Source organism: Protopterus annectens, chromosome 2.part0 (assembly GCF_019279795.1).
Source record: "Protopterus annectens isolate FY-2018-M chromosome 2.part0, PAN1.0, whole genome shotgun sequence".
NCBI classification, from domain to species: domain Eukaryota; kingdom Metazoa; phylum Chordata; order Ceratodontiformes; family Protopteridae; genus Protopterus; species Protopterus annectens.
Genome location: NC_056728.1, coordinates 1939590568 through 1939610011, shown reverse-complemented (window position 1 = coordinate 1939610011; position 19444 = coordinate 1939590568). Strand labels below are relative to the sequence as shown.

Genomic DNA, 19444 nt, shown 5'->3' with positions numbered 1-19444 from the left:
CCATCAGTTCTGAAAAATTCTAATTTCTGTAGCTTCTGGCACAACTTGAATGCAAAACCTTACTGTAGGATCATTACACACCAAGGGAGACAAACAGCTACTTTGTAAGAGTTCGCCTTTCTATAGTACTGTGGTATTGGAGGACAACCTTTATTGTGCCAAACAGTGGACTTGCATTTTCATGTTGGTATAAGTGCTTTGCTGCTACATGTTCATGTGGCTTGTAAATATAAGGAAAGAATGTAAAGTTAATGCATTGCATAGACGTACATATTAAGGTGATTATACAACTAGATTTGAACATTTTGGACCAGGTTCAGCATAGTCCTTTAGGTGGTCATTATACTGAGACATTACTTAAGCAGTGAAAATAAGTGTAAATTTTATGGTACAGAAAGATAAAGTCCCCTAGAACCCAAACGATCTGATATTGATTAGCAAACCAAGTGACATTAGCTTGCCTTTCCTAGGGGAAGGCAAGGTGCCCAGAACGCTATGTTAAAGGTTCATAATAGAGAAGATATTCTCACCTTTACTGATACCTTGTTTTGGTATTTGAAAGTCTTGTTTGCTGTTTGTGTTTCATTGTTTTTTCTTGACATGGGAATTTCAAACGAACATAATTAAAATTAGAGAAATAATTTGTTTCTCAGAAAACAAATATGCTATGCCGACATAGAAATGTACAGTATCATTTAGTCCATTTCTAGAAATACAGATTACACTCCACAGCACAAATTATCATTGTTTTAGACTGTACTTTTTCACTGTTACAAAGAAAACAGTGCTACACTGTACATTTATGTAAAATATACTTTGGCCACGTATCTTAAAGCTTTTATTTTTTTATAAGATAGCGTTGCCAGTTTCTTACTTCGGTCTGCTTTACAGATTCTTTCTTCTTCATTGCCATTTCCGAAATGTTCAGTTGAATATCACAACACAGATGTACACTATCAAAGTCTTTCAAATATTGTATAGAACAATTTAATGATGGAATATCACATTTTAAATCTTGATTATTAGCAAGATCATGCTGGGTAAGATTAGAGAATTTAGAGAATATTCCACTCTCCCTTTGAATGAGGTCACCCTAAGAAGCCATTCAGTTGTGTAAGTCACTTGATCTTGCTTACAGCTTTATGGAGACAGTATTACCCTATCCTTACTTTTATAACTTGCATCATACTGCAATACAACAATAGTTTCTTCCACACCATACTTCTGCAGAGGGTCAACACACATTTGTTCCTTTGTTTTCTTAGCTTTCATATCCTGCCATTGTTAAGTTACCATGGCTACCGCTCTTTTGTTTGCATAAGCACAGCTTCCTAACTGCTTTAACTTTATCTCTAATTTCATATCATTAGTGGATACTGTCCACCTTGTCCAGTTTTGCTATTGCTGTCCTTATTTGTTAGAGACATGGAAGTATTTATTTTAAAACACATGGAGATAGCTGGACCCAACTACTCTCTCCTTTTAGTAATGATTTCATAAGCTGTAAATCCACCTTTAAATGTTCACACATTTTAAAACATCATTACTTATATCTGTCACTATTTTCACATCCTTACTTATATCTGTCACTATTTTCACATCCTTACTTAAATCTGTTACTATTTTCACATCCTTACTTATATCTGTCACTATTTTCACATCCTTACTTATATCTGTCACTATTTTCACATCCTTACTTAAATCTGTCACTATTTTCACATCCTTACTTATATCTGTCACTATTTTCACATCCTTACTTATATCTGTCACAATTTTCACATCCTTACTTATATCTGTCACAATTTTCACATCCTTACTTAAATCTGTCACTATTTTCACATCCTTACTTATATCTGTCACTATTTTCACATCCTTACTTAAATCTGTCACTATTTTCACATGCTTACTTATATCTGTCACTATTTTCACATCCTTACTTATATCTGTCACTATTTTCACATCCTTACTTAAATCTGTTACTATTTTCACTACTGTTTTCAAAGATGATCGTTCCAATCAACTACAGACATTTTGTCTGAAATAAAACTTTCTCATCACACTATGGACACATTTAACTTGCGTGTTAAATTTGTGTCTTCTTATTTCCATATATTTCATTTTAAAAATGCAGAGCCCTCTTTGTCCACCTCTGTATTACACTTTCAAAAGTATTTATGTAAAGTTCTTGGTTTACTACTAAAATGTTGAGGTGAGAATGTACCTATATAAACAATTCGAACTACAGATGTTCGAATGTTTCATATGCATACATTCTGAATGTTTAAACGTTTATATTAGCAAATGCCCTGTGCATTCACTAATATAAATTTGAAGACCTGTACAGAGATCGCGGTACAGTGCAGTTAGGGAAATTCATCCCTTTCCTCACTGTAGTGTGATCTTGGAGTTGGAATATATAGTTAGCAGGGGGTGTGGGGGCTTACCCCCCTGCAAAAACAGGATGTTCCTTACAGGAGTATGGGACTTCTTGGCAAGGATGGCATATTTGATAATTGCCGTAAAATATTGAATTTGACATTTTCAACAATTACTGATGATTTCCGACATTCTGGACATCCTGAAATACGTATTTTCAGATTTTGATTTTTAGTTAACAATTTTTTTTAATTTTCAAAATGTTAATGCTAAGCCAAAGTTCTTATAGTTCCTTAGTGCATGTTTTTTTGTTTTTTTTTTGTTTGCAGAGTGAATGCTATAAACAACCTTTGTTCTACAGGGACTGATAATTCACTTGTATGTATATAAAGGAAAGATACCTTCTTTCATTTTTTTTGTTGAGGTTCCTGTAGATGCATGTTATTACAAATTACCAAAAAAATTACAACTTCACTGTCTTGTGCTATAATTCGTGATTTGTTGTTCTCAGTTCTCTCCTCAAAACAAAGATTGTGGCAATCCATTTAAAGAGACAATGCTTCAGATTATCTCAAAAATGAGACATTTGTACCTAACGGATGGAAAAATAAGAGTAAGAAAAATGTAATCATCCAGACAGATGTGATGTACTCTCATACAGCTTACAGTTCTTCAGTGGCAAAGATTGTGGAGTTTTAGGTATTTTGATGATAACATTGATTAATGCACATTTGTGAATTAGGAAGGGAGAACATGTGTGTGTTCATATAGTGGAAGTATAAGACACTCAGCAAACATCAGATAATTGTGTGAATTCTTTATCCATGGTTGGGATTATTTACATCATTTACCAACTGCACTAGGCTGTACATCAAAAGAGTACTGCTAAGGACCTAATATTCTGAGGGACGAATTAGTCTTAAATTCTCAAAGGATGATCTTGTTTTGATTGGCTAAATAGTTGTATATGGAGTCTAAAAATGAATAACACACTTAGATAATGCTGGGGGATGCCTGGAGACTACAGTAAGCCTCAGTTTCCAACATTTCTCTTTGATAAAAGTATAAATCAAACCAATCAGGTTGGAATCCTTTTAGTTATAGGCAATAGAAATTAAGCTGTATTATAAGTAGTAAATAAATAGTAAATAATTAGTAAAAGTCTTTTGTTTTTATCATTGCTTACCTCTATTTTTGAAATATTTATTGGGTTTTTGCTATCCATATATATTTTTTACATATTTCTGACAATTATATCACTCCTGTCTAGTCTCTCCTTACTTTTCTGACTACCTCCTTCAGTGCTAAAACTGTCTCATAACTTTACCATCTTAAAAAGTCCCATATTTCCTGTCATTCAGTTGGTTTAATTTACAAAGATCTTTTTTGCTCTGTTTGCATTTCAGACTATTATCCACTGTAGTATTCTTGATCCATTATAGTCCACTTCATTGTTTTTGTAATCTGTTAACAAACCTGCTGCATGGCACCATGAAAGCATAAGTACCTACAATTTGTCCCTAATAAAATTCTAAGGGCTGTAACTGCTTCTACAGACAAGTGAGAGTGTATATATTCTCGATTATGGATTTACAAAGTTTGACCATGAGGCACCTAGGACTTTTCTTGCTTCTCAAAGGTGCAGTGATTTTGAAGTTAGTATAAACAAGTATCAGAGGTATGTGGGCATAGCACTCCATGCCAGGAGTGCAGGGGATGAAGCCACCTTTAAACAAACTTAAAAGGAGTAATGCTGAATTCTGACATTCTCTGTACTTATTCTGCAATTGTACTTTATTTGGTTTTATGAAACTCAGAATTATGGCTCATATTTTTGATATGGAGCTGGTCACATTCATAGCCATTTTCTGACTTAATGCTGTATTTATACAATACAATAGTTCAACTGGATGTCTATACCACAGACATCTTTTGATTTATTATTAAAGCCCAGGTTACTCTGGATCACTACCTTACAAACTTTCAAAATGCTTTCAGCACTAATTGCTTGATTTTCACCATAACTCTGGCAGATAATTCTCTAGACTCTGTCATTCCGTTCATCTTGCAAAGGGGAATTCTCTCCTGCTGACATATTAATTTACCTTCAACAATACGATTATACATCTACCGTCTGATCTAAATACAGACATAAATTCCCACAGTAAATCTCAACAATCCATCTTCTTGTCAACGTAATCTATATGGCTCTGTCCCACTGCAACAGTTGAAAACAATTAAACAACCTGGTGTTGGTTCAGTTTTCTGCCTCCCACTCCTTCTTATCATGATGTTCTCTTGCAAGGACAAAGAATACAGCCTCCCAGAACCTAATGACCTATACAGCCTCCGAGACCCTAATGCCCTATACTCTATTTACATTGACTTGCAGTAGAAAAAAACTGATATGCCCAATTAAAAGTGATTGGAAAACTAACTTTACCTGCTCAGAGTATGGCCAGACATCCACAACCTGGCTGACATTCCAGTAATTTAATATTAGCTTATTTCATATAATGGATGTTTTGCAGATATTTAGGAATGACAATTGAAGCTTTTATATATTTTGTAATATACTTTTACTAATTATTTACTACTTATAATACAGCTTAATTTCTACTGCCTATAACTAAAAGGATTCCAACCTGATTGGTTTGATTTATACTTTTATCAAAGAGAAATGTTGGAAACTGAGGCTTACTGTAGTCTCCAGGCATCCTCCAGCACTATCTAAGTGTGTTATTCATTTTTAGACTCCATATACAACTATTTAGCCAATCAAAACAAGATCATCCTTTGAGAATTTAAGACTAATTCGTCCCTCAGAATATTAGGTCCTTAGCAGTACTCTTTTGATGTACAGCCTAGTGCAGTTGGTAAATGATGTAAATAATCCCAACCATGGATAAAGAATTCACACAATTATCTGATGTTTGCTGAGTGCCTTATACTTCCACTATATGAACACACACATGTTCTCCCTTCCTAATTCACAAATGTGCATTAATCAATGTTATCATCAAAATACCTAAAACTCCACAATCTTTGCCATTGTAAGTTAATAAATCTGTGTGATTTTTCTTTCATCAGTAGCCAGCAACATCCAACAGTGCTCGAAGTAACACCCACAAACTGATCTCTGCATGTAGAACTAGATGAATTTCACTAAGTTACTCAGGGTATAAACAATTAGACTTACCTAAACTGGAGAATTTGAAGAAAAATCAAGAATTCTTTTTCTCTACCTTTAAAATATTCTGTAATGAAGATCAATTGCTTACTGAAAAGCCAAAAGATCCACAGAAATTAGCCATTAATAAGTTATCCTGCTTTTATTCTGTCTTTCTAGGAAAAATATTCAGCAAAATTTTCTCTTATCAAACTCCACATCAGTGGGGCTAACAACTCTTCCTACATATACCTCCTTTGCTTTTCCATGTTAAAGTTAACTTCTTCAAAGAACCTGTCCATTAATTCACTGCTGAAAAAAAAACGTCTTGATTATTTACGTCCAATGGGATTGCATTTATTGCATATATATATTTTTTTGCCCAATGCCTTCAGTATCTTCATGCCTACACTTCAGCATATCTTCAGTATAGCCATTTCTAAGAGTGCATTACCAGAGATATAGAAGCTTCCAACTACCAAAATACAAAAGCTCTTCAAATTTCACCTGTTTCAAATCATCGGTTTTGCTTTCATTTTATATCCAAACTGTAGAATCCTGTGTTATAGCTGCTGATATTCAACATAACTATTATTTTACCAAATACAGCTTTAGTCTGCGTCAAGTGATAACAGAGCATGGTCTGGTCATGATACCCTTACAAACTGATTAACAGTAACCAGTTCAGTATGTAAGACTTTGATTAGCAAGATGATTACAGAAACCATCCTCAATGAGCTGTTATAGGCATTTAACTTAGTTTCCTATTCTCTGCTCTGAATGGAACTGCCCAAATCTGGGTATATAACTTCAAATTACCAGAAAGAAATTTTCTTCAATGAACTTCTAATTTTGTCCTACTCACAATATACCTTCTACTTACAGATGATTCTGAAGGAATTGTGATTTGTCTGCTCCTCCTTTGCATCTTTAAAAACTCTGCAGCTATGCATTGTTTTATACTAGAGACACTATTTTCTAGTAACAATCTCATTTTTGTTGAATGGATTACGCAGTATAGAGCCAGAGCACATCTGTTATCAAACAGTGTGCTATTCCCAGCAATTGGATCTCAGTGCTCATTGGTACATGAGCTGATTTGTGGTTAATCAGTCCAGTCTAGACAGTTGCTTCTCTCACGTCTTAACATGTGGAAACTGTTACTCTCTGTCAATGCTTCACGGATCACTGTAATTCATAGTTCAGTTTAAATTCATAGCTGCATTAAAATTGGCCTGTAATGTAGCACATTCTAACTTACATTGTTAAGGCAGCAGGAGGTAAATGAATTATGGTACCCACATTAGAAAACAAACTCGCTAGCTTCTCTTATTTATTTATTTTTTTGAAAATATCATAGCCTACAAATATGTTCGACAAAGTTTGTAGGTTTATCCTACAATCACTGAAATATAAATGCCACTGTTGCAATGCAATTAAACAGTGTCATATGTCTAAGTCAAATGCTCTCTCTTACGATGTAAAAGCTACTTAATCCTGGACAATGTTCCCTGCTTTTCTTCTGATTCATATAATAGAACTATCAGATCCAGACTTTTTCAATGACTCTTCTCTCACCAGTAACCTTTCAGAAGAGTGCAAGCTCTCAGCCTTATTCAATAAGATCTCTCATTGTGTAAATCAGCTGAAATATCACATCATTTTCTTTTGTAGCAAAATGCAACTACTGCATGTATTTTTTTTCCTCTAATTCACACTGATATATGACTGAACATTGTCAGATATTTTATAACTATAATGTAGTTGTGCTTCAGCCTCATTATTTCTGTACTTAAAGTTTCATACTTGATAGATCAGGGGTTCTCACTTCATGCATACTGCACAATAATACATGATATTATTAATGTTCCACACAATACTGATGATTTGTTTCAGTTATGCTTACAATTACTATTTTATATTATCTAATAAGGTGTGATACAAAAAACATTTTTACAGCAGTCTGTATACTGATTACCAGTCAACCAACCTACCAAATACATAAATGGAGACTGATTATATCTGCCCTCTTCTTATCTTCAGGAATTGTATTTTCCCATGTGAGATTTATTAACATGCAAAATGTGTGGTTTTGTTCAGTCCACAGTACTTTAAGAATTATACAGAGTGAATACATTCTGGATCACTGTTCTGTGCAGTTTTAGCTTCTGAAATACTGTCAAGACTGTTTATTTTCTGAAAACACTGAGCTCAGCCCCCTTATGCTGCTGTTTCCACTGGCTGGACCCGGTGAGTAGCTTTTTTCATCTCTTCCCCCTGAGGTATGCACACCAAAGCTACTTATGCAGTACCCTTACAGCCTTCACATCTCTGTGCATTAAAAACCCTTCTGTTTCCCCGCATACTGTTTTCTTTGCCAGTTTAAAATCAAATAAATCCTTATTCATGACTATGTCCAAGTTCCCTTCTTCATTTCTCATCATCTGTATCAGTATGTTCTTGGTTTTTTGTTTGGTCATCATTTTCAGTGGGTTTTATATTACTTAATATAGAAGTTTCCACTTCATCCTTCTCCTAAACTTGCATCTGTACTCTTCCCTTCCAACAACAGCCTACATACCTCTGAAGAGCAGTATACTCTGTCTATTGCACATTCTAAGTTCTAATCAAATTTTGATACTGTCTCGATTCTCAAGTGTTCAAAAACTATTTTATAGCAAATAATTGGGCAACTGCTTTCCTTGGCTGTAGTGCTCAGATGTTTGCATTTATTTTTTTTACATCTATTGCCCATTTCATTGACATTGTCGTGTTAATGAATTATTATTGCAATTAGTCCAGGTACAATTTATCTTCTGTACTCCCTCAGGGTAAATATGGCAGCAAGCATTTTTTACTGTCCTTTCACTAAGGACATACAACAATAAATTAAATGTAAATGAATCCACACCTTCATTTTTCAGAATACTACTGAGCATTTTGCATATTTCATGACCAATGCTTTGCTCCATTTCTGGACCTAGTGCAACTGAGAAATCCTCTTCTGCAAAACCATGTTTTAATCTAAAATACATATGGGTTTTCAAAAAATTGGTCTAGTTGCAAATATTCAGCACAATACTGCAAGGGTACATGTAGAAAGATTCATCAGTGTCAACTCACCATGAAAATTAAGGACAAAAAAGCCTCCATTTGAGAAATCACTGTGAAATTTCAGCAAAACCTGATTACTTGAGCTGTATGCTGTTTCCAGTGCTGTATTTCCACTGAATACGCCAAGCTGTGTTGAATGTTGATCAGTTCCATCCCTAAATAACAGAGAATATAGCAAGTATTATAGCATTCCAAAAAATGTAATATGCATGGAAAAAGACATAGTTTAATATTTTCTTATAGTGAAACTATTTAAATTCCACAAGTGTTATTCAGTTATTTTATATGTTCTTATCACACTTTAATGGACTGCAGTTTCCCTTGGATTAGGTATGCAGTTCTTTTGTAAAGGCAGATCTCACTGCTCTGTATCCTGTATGTGTTTAACATATACAAACACAGTAATATATGTATTATATCATAAGCCCACACAAAATAAAGTTGGAATATATTATAGCAATAACCCACGCCTGGGTGTGGGTAATGCGGGATTTACCCATGGTTGGCGTTGCTTATTTTAAAGCTGTCTCGCTATGTTAAACCCATTTAACATAGCGAAACAGTAAAAAGCAATGGAGATCTTGCTTTCTCCGTTGCTTTTTTTTTAAAACCTGTTTCGCTATGTTAAATGGGTTTAACATAGCGAGACAGCTTTAAAATAAGCAACGGAGATCTCCGTTGCTTATTTTAAAGCTATCTCGCTAAGTTAAACCCATTTAACATAGCGAGACATGTTTAAAAAAAAAGCAATGGAGAAAGCAAGATCTCCGTTGATTTTTACACACTGTGTCGCTATGTTAAAGGAGTTTAACATAGCTAGACAGCTTTAAAAAAAGCAACGGAGATCTCCGTTGCTTTTTTTAAATCTGTGTCGCTATGTTAAACTCTTTTAACATAGCGAGACAGTGTTTTAAAAGAGACTTATACTAATGGAAAAAGTCTGGGTGACCGGACCTTTTTCCATTAGTATAAGTCGATTTACAATGTGCACGCTGGCCAATCAGCGTGCACGTTTTGGAATATTAATGGGAGGTCATGGTATAATAATGGATTTATTACACCTCATCTTAAAAATATCAATCAGTCAATCAATAAATAAATAAAACGCTCGGACATTGCAATATTCAAGGCCAAATAAACTTATGGCCTGACAGTTCTGCAAAGAAGTAATGTCAGTGGCCTGTGCATAGCTAAGTAATTTGTCTTCTTCAAATAACAGAAGGAGTGTATGAATACTAAAGGACATTTCAAGAAATGTTTTTTTTTTTTTTTTTTTTTTTTTTGCATTTAATAATTTATTGTCTGGTTTAATTAAATAACATCACTAAAATCACTAAATTCACTTGTTCACGAAGATGCTTTTGATTCATGTAGATCTTTATGACCAAAAAATGAGTAGTGACATTTTATTTCAGTATTAGCATTTTTGTGAAACATGGCAACTGGCAATTATAACCATGCCTCCCAACAGCAATCCAAGTAATAATGTAATAAAAATTTTAACAAGCATATACTGTCCAACAAAATAACACATATTGGGAGATATACCAGAATAATTAACAAGCCACTTCTACTCTATACACACAGTGAATCCTTTAGCCTTTAAAAATTCAATCAGGCAAATTAAACTCAATTCAGTATGGCTCAGTTATTTGGGCATGTTTCTGTTCTCTAGGGAACAGACTAAGATGGCAACATATCATTTAACGGTTGACATTTCACTGCCACTAGAACAGAAAGATGCTTGCTGCATCTTTTCTACCATCAATGTAAGATCACAGAAGACACAGATATACTCCTTCTGTCCTTGTCAGTGGTGTTTCTACAATACAAACTCCATTATTATGTTTGCTTGTATTTAACATTTTATTAAAGCACAAAGGAACATGTAATCTCTGTACATTGATCTCTGACATACTCACTGTGCTCTGTAGATATCAGACAATAACTACATTAGTGAACGCAAACTACTACACAATGCCTATCTACACATAAAGAATGAAATTAAAGACTGACTTAAGAAGGGCAGCTAAAAGGTTTAAGACTTACTTTACCATCCACAGACCTGTACTGTTGTTATAACTCAATTTGCTCTGGACAATGAATGCCTTTTCTGAACTCAGATGAATATGGATATTACATTATGCAATGGTCAAAAACTTCAGTGTATCTAATCAGTTACTGAGCCCTGACACTATGATAATTATGTGTAACAATATTACTGTTCACAAAAGCAACAGAATAAAAATCAATTGTAGTGCAAACAGTATGTTGATTTCACTCCAAAATCAGCAGAATGATAAACTAACTACACACTGCTCTGCTGCAAAACCTAATAATAAAAGCTGTTATAACTGCAAGGAGCTCAGTGACTACACTCCAGAATCAGAATAAAGTTAAACCTGTTACTACTGCAGCATAAAACCTAACTTTCAGAGCTCCGCAACTGTCCCTGACTTTTTCCTTACTTGCTGTCTATGCGACAGCAGTCACTTAGTGCTTCACTGGCACTTCAAAGCCTGTAAAACAAATGACATTGTTTTTATTTTGTAGCCCATAGTACAAGAAGTAGATCAGACTCCACGCACTGCAAAGCATTATGATCGGACTTCGCTTGCCGCATGAATTTCTTCTTAACCATATCACGAACACTAAACACATAATAACGTGATTACAATTGGAGACCCAATCATAACTTTCTATGTTGTGCACATTTTAAAGCTGTTATGATCTGGTGTCACGCTAACAGCACACATGATTTTCTACAGAAAACAGTGCAAGCAGCAATATGACAGCTTGAAATGCTCTTAATACATTTCATCCTGCAGAGTGAAGTGTCTATCAGCTTTTAAATCTACCATCTGTGTGACAGCATTAAATGTGTTGCATCTCTCAAGGGTACAAACTACTTATTGTCCATACACTTTTTCTGTAATTAGTAGCTAAAGCTCCACATACTTCAAAGAATGATGATTGGGTTTCTTCAGATCAGACCTAACTAGTTATGTGTTCTCAGCATGGATGTTTCAAACTATCTTCTCTATCTATCTGTCTATCTAGCTATCTATTCATCTATTGATCTATCTATCTGTAACTTCCTCGCTAGCTACCTATTACCTACCTATTTATTTAACTGTATAAACCAGGTAACTGAAATAGTCCATTGAGAGTTTACTGATATGACCCAAGCCAAGAGTAAGTAACAACTTTAGAAAACAGCATTTGAAAAGTAGATTACCTTCAGAGTTACATTTCAAACCAACATTTATATTCTGGTTTCATAATAACCAGCACTTACAGTCCAATAATTCCTATGATAGTGCTTTTATATGAATATTCACACAAATCCTCACATCACATTCTGCATGCGGATACAAACAGTTAATAACTGCTATATTTGTGCTATTGCACAAATGTCATTTACACAAATCACTGCATCACATACAAGAATACCAGCATTATTTAAATATATATATTTACACTAATTGCTGCCTTTGTGCAAAAAAAAAAAAAAAACCTTTCCTGTAACAAGTGTAGTCCAGATTCAGATTTGCTGCATCCAGGACTGTATGTAAGCCTCTGAGCCCCCCCCCCCCAAGCTTTCTGTGTTGGAGGGAAGCCATTTAGCTTATCAGTAGGAGTGGTATGCACTAGGTAACCTATCTACCACATAAGGAGTGCTTCCGGACCAGACATTGTAATTATTGGCCATTTGGGCAGTTTTTCCATCTCTCTCAACTTTCTGATTTAAAAGTCCACATTTGCACTTGTTTCCCCCCTTTCCTGTAACTAGTTTAGTCCAGATACAGATTCTTACTTTTAGCACTTGAATTTGCTTATTCATGATCAGCACTTGTTCAGAACCTGTAAGCACTAAATAACCTACTAATTACTACAGCAGTCAACCTTCCTCATTACCTAGAGGAAAACAGTTTTGGTACTTACTTTCCTCACTTATCTAGAGGAAAATAGTTTTTTTTTTTTATTCAGGCATGTCCAAGGGTCAGCTCCCAGTGTTCTCTCCTGTCTATCTGATGAATCTGGGCATCTTGAGGCAATGTAGAAATTGCCTCATGTACACAGACAACCCTCTCCTCCTACCACCCAACACTACAACCTGTGAGAGATGCACTTATCTAGCCAAACTGGAGGTAAAGCTCTCTCCAATCAAGACTGAACTTGACAGTCATGAGAAGGTAAACACTTGTACCACACCACACCCATCCCATAGTCTCACTAAATCTACACCACCAAAATCCACACATAGAAACACAAAAACATTTGTGGAAGCTCTCAATAATAATCTGCTCAAGCAACAGAGACCTCCAAAGCAGAAATGCAAGCAACCTCCACCCCCCAACACAACCCAAATGACACATAGCCCACAGACTCAGTGTGCCACTCAACCACAGCCAGTAAGGCAAAATAACGTACCCAACACACTAGTCATAGGTGACTCTATAGTCAGGCACATTGATGTCCCACTCACCAGGCTAAACAAGGAGAAGGTTACTGTCAGCTGCCTGTAGGGTGCCAGGATCCACCACATAACCCACGCACTCAGGTCACTCCACAACAAGTACAAATATGACTCTGTCATTGTCCATGTTGGTGTGAATGACCTGAGACATACCTCCCTGGACTACATGAAAAGATACATAGAAGAGCACTCTGATCTTGTAGCCCAGGCAGGTATGACCCTAGCCCTGAGTAGCATTCTGCCATCACCCAGAATGATGTCGCAGTACAAGGACAAAATGATTGACTTCAACAATTGGCTAAGCTTCTGGTGCCATTCTAAAGGGATCCAGTATCTGTCTGCCTGTGATAACATGGTCAACAGACCACGATGCTTTACCAGAGATGGCCTGCACCTGTCACCCCTGGGATTCCGGATACTGGCTAAGGTTCTTGCCGCCCCTATAGTGCCTTTTTTAGGCAAGGTTCAAATGACAAATTCACCATCGTAACAGGAACATGCAAGCAAAAACTGAGGGTGATGCTACTCACTGCTAGAAGTCTAAATCTCAAAATGCACTCACTCGAAGCACTCCTTAAAATGGAGAACATCGATATCTGTGCAGTGACTGAGATCTGGTTCAAGGCTCCAGAGAGCACCCCTGCACTACCAGGCTATAACTCATACCACACTTTTCGGCCATGTAACCTGGACCGGAACACCAAAGGTGGAGATGTGTTCATATTCATTAAAGATATCCACACCTACAGGCTAGTTGCTCAGCATAATGCAGTCAAGGTTATCCAAGTGCAACTAACTCTGGGCAAAACTGCAATCCAAATCGTAGCTTGCTACAGATCACCCACCATGGCCCAGGATTCCCACTCCTCTTTTCTTGATGAACTGGAAAATATTAGGGTTCTACCAAATACCCTAATAATGGGCGATTTCAACTACCCCACCATTAACTGGGAAAACGACTCATATACCAACTCCTTCACTCAACGCTTTCTGGAATTCATAAACTCCAATGCTCTGGATCAACTTATCCACACCCCAACCAGGGGCAACAATATCCTAGATCTAGTCATTACCAATATGAGTGACCGGTGTTCCACACCTGAATTCAACGCCTCATTGGTCCGATCCGACCATAAGCTAATTACCCTAGATATCCACATCCTGCCTCCACCCCCCATTAAGGAAACCATGGTAAATAATTTCTCCAAAGCCAGCTTCATGCTTCTTAAGACAGAAGTGGTGAACTTCATGACACCCATGCCGATGGACAATACAGTTATGACTACTGAATCCTACACAATTGCACTTTATAAGCACTTACATGAGTGCATGGATCATGCTATCCCAAACAGAACCAAGATGCTATCTTCCAAAAAAAGGAAGCCAATCTGGTGGTCCCCTGCCATAAAGAAACTGCACAACAGAAGGAAGAAACTCTTGCAAAAGAGAGTAAAATTCCACGAATGGAGGAGCTCCCTGGTCAGCCTCAGTAAGAAGCTGCGATCCCTGATAAAATCCTCCAAAGCTAGTTATGAAAACAAAATTGCAACTGATTCTAAAGACAACCACAAAGCATTCTATAGCTATGTCAAAAATCTCAATGGCAACACTCAGATCTGCTCTGAGTTACAGCACAATGGCACTAAATATACAGACCCAACTGATATTGCCAACATCCTGGCAGATAGGTTCAGTGCTAACTTTACCCCCTCTCACCCCCTAAAGAGCCCATCTCTATACCAGAAGAATGCAAAGTTCCTGTAATCACGGCTGCACAGGTAAAAACCACACTCTCCAAAGCCAAGAACACAGCATCCATGTGACCAGACAACATCCCAGGCTGTGTTCTACACGAACTACAGAACGATCTGGCACCCCACCTAAGTACCATGTTCAATCATAGCCTCACCTCAGGCTTTGTGCCTGCTGAATGGCGCACAGCAATGGTTATCCCATGCCACAAGGGGGGAGCCACCACGGACCCCGGGAACTACCGCCCCATTAGCCTGACGAGCCTGGTCTGCAAGGCCATGGAACGTATCATCATGGAACTTATAAACAAAGACATTGGTAATCTCCAAACAATGGATCCCACCCAGTTCCAGTTTGTAAAAGGCATATCATGTCTCCTAAACCTGATAGACTTCTTTGAAGCAGTCACCAAAGCCATAGACAAGGGTAAGGTGGTTCACACAGCCTATTTAGATATTGCCAAGGCTTTCGACACCATCCCCCACTCTAGAATTATAGATAAACTCAACAAATTAGGTATAAATCCCTCTGTCACAAGATGGGTTGCCAACTGGCTCACTGACAGAACCCACACTGTGAAAGTAGCAGACTCCAAATTCAACTTCAGACCAATGACAAGTGGAGTACCGCAGGGTTCAGTCCTGGGTCCTCTCCTGTTTGGTATCTACTTCTCTGAAGTACAGGCTAACACAGAAGGTCTTTGGCTAATGAAGTTTGCAGATGACTGCAAACTAGGAGCCATAATCAAAACTCCTAACAATGTGGACATCCTACAAAAGGGCCTCACTGAGACAGATGCCTGGTGTCAAAGCCATGGCTTCAAGCTCAATGCCAAAAAGTGCATTGTCATCCCCTTTGGTAAAAACTCTGTACCCATGAACTACAACATAGGCGGTAGTATACTTAACACCGAAAGTGTGATACCCATGAACTACAACACAGGCAGTTGTATACTTAACATAGAAAGCGTGATAAGAGACCTTGGGACACAGGTGGACAGTTGTCTCTTTGATAATCACATCACCACAGTAGTCAGGAAATCCTTCTACATGGCACACCTCATCACAAAAGGTTTCTCATCCAGAAAAAAAGAGATCACTGTTCCCCTCTACTCATCACTCATTAGACCCATTATAGAGTACAACGCCCCTTTTGGTATGTACCTCACAAGACATCTACAACAACTGGAAAGGCCACAGAAATACCTCACAAAGAGGATTACCAGCCTCAAACAGATACCCTATGCAGACCGTCTCAAAAAACTCCAGCTTTACTCCGTCCCATATCGCCTACTCAGAGGTGATCTCTGCCTAACATACAAAGCTACATCAAACCCAGAGCTGTTGGACATGCTCCACTTAAAGAAATCCCAAGCCCTCCGAGCTACATGCTCTAGGGACCTAACCCTTGTCACCACAATAAACAGAACATGTCGGAGGGATAGATTCCTGTCCCAGAGACTTCCCACACTCTGGAATAACCTACCTATGTATATCAAACAAAGCTCCTCATTAAAACTCTTCAAGAAAAATTTTGATGATTGGATGGGAAATAGGAAATTCACCCCGGGGATCACCTCTGTGGCTCTGCTCAACAGTGGTACAGGAAAATTATTTTCTTGGGTGGCAAAAGCCAGGGTACCTTTTTGGCTGGGCTTGTATAGGCCCCAGGGCCGATAGCCTAGTCCCTACCTATGAACCTATTATACTGCTGAGTATAATGTAATTTTCGTAGGATTGCTAATGCACAAATGCCCTGTGTGAAACCTGGTTATAAATAGAAAATGCACTTATTTTTGTTAGAGATGAGTGATTTCAACAGCTTTCAAAAAAGTGTTGCTTTGTTATCTTTTTGTATTTTTTCTGGTAGATTTTTCCATGCTACAGTGGCAGTAAGGGTCTTTCTTTTGTTGCCTTAGAATCTAAGGGTCTTAGTAGCCATAGGATGTTTGGGCTTATGTTATCCTGAGGACTTCTGACTAGCACGGTATTTTTAAAGGTGGTTAATAACTTTATTTTAATAGCCTGTAGGTAGGAGTATTTAGCAAAAATGTGTTTTTTTTTTTTGCATCAACTGGTAAAAATTATGTTTTCTGCATGATATCATAATGGTGTTCCCTCTAAAATGATAAATAAATGAGTCCGAATATTTTGTTCTCAGGTCTTTGGTAGGTGACAGTTTCTCCCCGGGCCTCCGCTGAAAACAGGCTCTGTGGAACCTAGTCGGACTTTCCCGGTCAACAAATGTTAAATAAATAAAAAAATAAAAAAATACATTTTATTGGGAATTTAGATTAGTCATAGACCTAACAAAATACATAGAAAGAGGACTTTTTTCGCTACTGATGCTTGAGCATCAGTAATAAGTCGGCGAGAGATTCTGTAGGATACTTTTAGCAGCTTTAGAATTTTGTCAATCCTCTGTTTGAAATATTAACTTGCTTTCTAATGCAGTTCTCAGATATTTTGTAGTGTAACTGAGGGTATAATACGTCTTCTGGATCTGTAATGTTTATAGGCTGAGCTTGTATGAGTATCTTCTGAGCTCCTAATTTCATGGCAGCAGACTTTTCAGGATTAGATCCTTACATGGGTAAAATCCTTTTATAACTGTTTATTTTCTGTATTGATCATTTTATCGTTCTCTTTTGAACAAAATGTCATCTGCATTATGTGCACAGATGAAATTTGGAAGAGTGTAAGGAAAACTGTTGATAAACAGAATAGCATGGGTCCCAGCCCTGTGGTTTGTTCACTTGGAATATTTTCTAAAAGTCCAGCCACAATGAAAAGTTTAAATGTTTTTACTGAAATAATAAATGAAAAAAGAACATGAAACTACTAAATATATAAAAAATAAAAGAACATGAAACTTCTAAATATCTATTTACAATAAACACCAGAGTTTCATTTCAGTCACAGGAAATTTTAAAAATAACATAGCTGGAAATATTCACACACATACAGAAAAAAAATACTTAACTAATCTTACCATATTTTCTGACTGATCCAAAGAATTACTTTTCTCTGGTTACTTACTAAAGCAAGGCAAGATGAAGTGGGTGAGTGGTCCTTCTCTGCCAGGATTCAAAAACAGACTGCTCTGAGACTTCTGTACCATCTAGTATTAAAACATCATTTCAGTGCTGGATTACAGAATGACATCACATACATCTGGTTCCCACAATACTACCTTTGCTAGAATCTGAACCAAAATCTAACACATACGTGTCATAATACACATACGTTGAGCCAAGAGCAATACAGTAGGATTCTGAGTTCTGGTTTTCACATTTTGTCTCTGGCTGCAGTCAGAACTGTAAGATACAATCATTATGTCATGTACCAGATAATTTAATTTCAGACTATATTTCAAAGTTAACTGGACTGAGAATAACTCTTCCCTTCCAGTGTCCTCTGTTACAATATATTCATTTTAACAGTTACAATAAACTTTGACATGCAGGTGTATTTCTTTTCTGTCCAGCAGGATCCACTGTTGGTACATTTTAATACAAGCAGCTTTACAGATACATTTTCAATACAAGCACCAGTACAAGTCACTCTGATATACAAGTGACATAGAATTATTTACAAAACTCTAGCTGGGAATCCTGGCATATGTTACACACTTACTGCCCTACTTCTCCTGGAATAGCTGACAATACTTCACATTATTGCAACTGTCACTAATTTATATTATATGGTTTTGGACTGTATAGAGTACTGGGTGTCTTCTATTAAGCTTGTGGAAGAAGGGGGTGGATATATGCAAAGAATAGCTGTGTATCACCCACAAGTGTATTTTATACTATCTTCCAGTTGGGACTATTATCACAGGTGACATTATTACTGTCATTTACCTTGGGAATGAAGTTAGTTTATTCATAAACTACTGCTGTTACATCTCTCTCTACTATCTTAACTGGCCATTTGTCTTTGAAGATGTGATATTTGTGAGTAATTATAGGATCATAGGCCAAGAGTTTAGCCCATGTATAGACAAATTAGCACACAATGCCCCTGTCCAGAAGGGACACAGGTGGAATCCCAGGGGTGTATTTTCTATTTCCTATCCAGTTATGCAGGTTGTGCTTAAAAAGAGGTAACAAGGTACTGCTTGATGTGGAGAGGGACTCTATTCCATAGATGGGGGAGTTTCTGGGACACAATTGTGTCCCACCAACAAGTCCTATTGGTGCCACAGACCAGATTGAGGCCACCTGTGTGGGTTACTGGAGTGGAGCTTGACTTACGGATATGCAGCAGTCCCATCAAGGCTGGGTCTGAGATTGACGAGTCTGTATGTAACAGAGTAGAGGGATAGGGCTTTTAGCCTATCTGTGTACACTAGATTTTTGAGGCCCTGGATTGTCCTGGTGAGGAACCTCTGTGGTCTCTCCAGCTGCTTCATGTGCTTTGCGATGTACATGCCGAATGGGGAATTGTACTCAGTAATGGGCCTTCCAGCTATCTATCTTTAGCCATGATTCAGTTAAGGATCTTATTTTGAAATTACAGGTCATAGCTACATTTCCACTTTTGTTCATTTGC

The 19444-nt window shown here is 37.1% G+C and overlaps 1 protein-coding gene across 1 annotated transcript in view; it reads right to left on the bottom strand.

Moving 5' to 3' along the window:
* The window catches only part of LOC122792903 (CUB and sushi domain-containing protein 1-like), a 4548980-nt gene that overhangs the window by 2008534 nt on the left and 2521002 nt on the right, over nucleotides 1-19444 (bottom strand). Inside the window, exon 33 of the mRNA XM_044060461.1 lies at nucleotides 8669-8814. Coding sequence (XP_043916396.1) covers nucleotides 8669-8814 — 146 coding nt within the window. The remainder of the gene's footprint in view (nucleotides 1-8668; nucleotides 8815-19444) is intronic.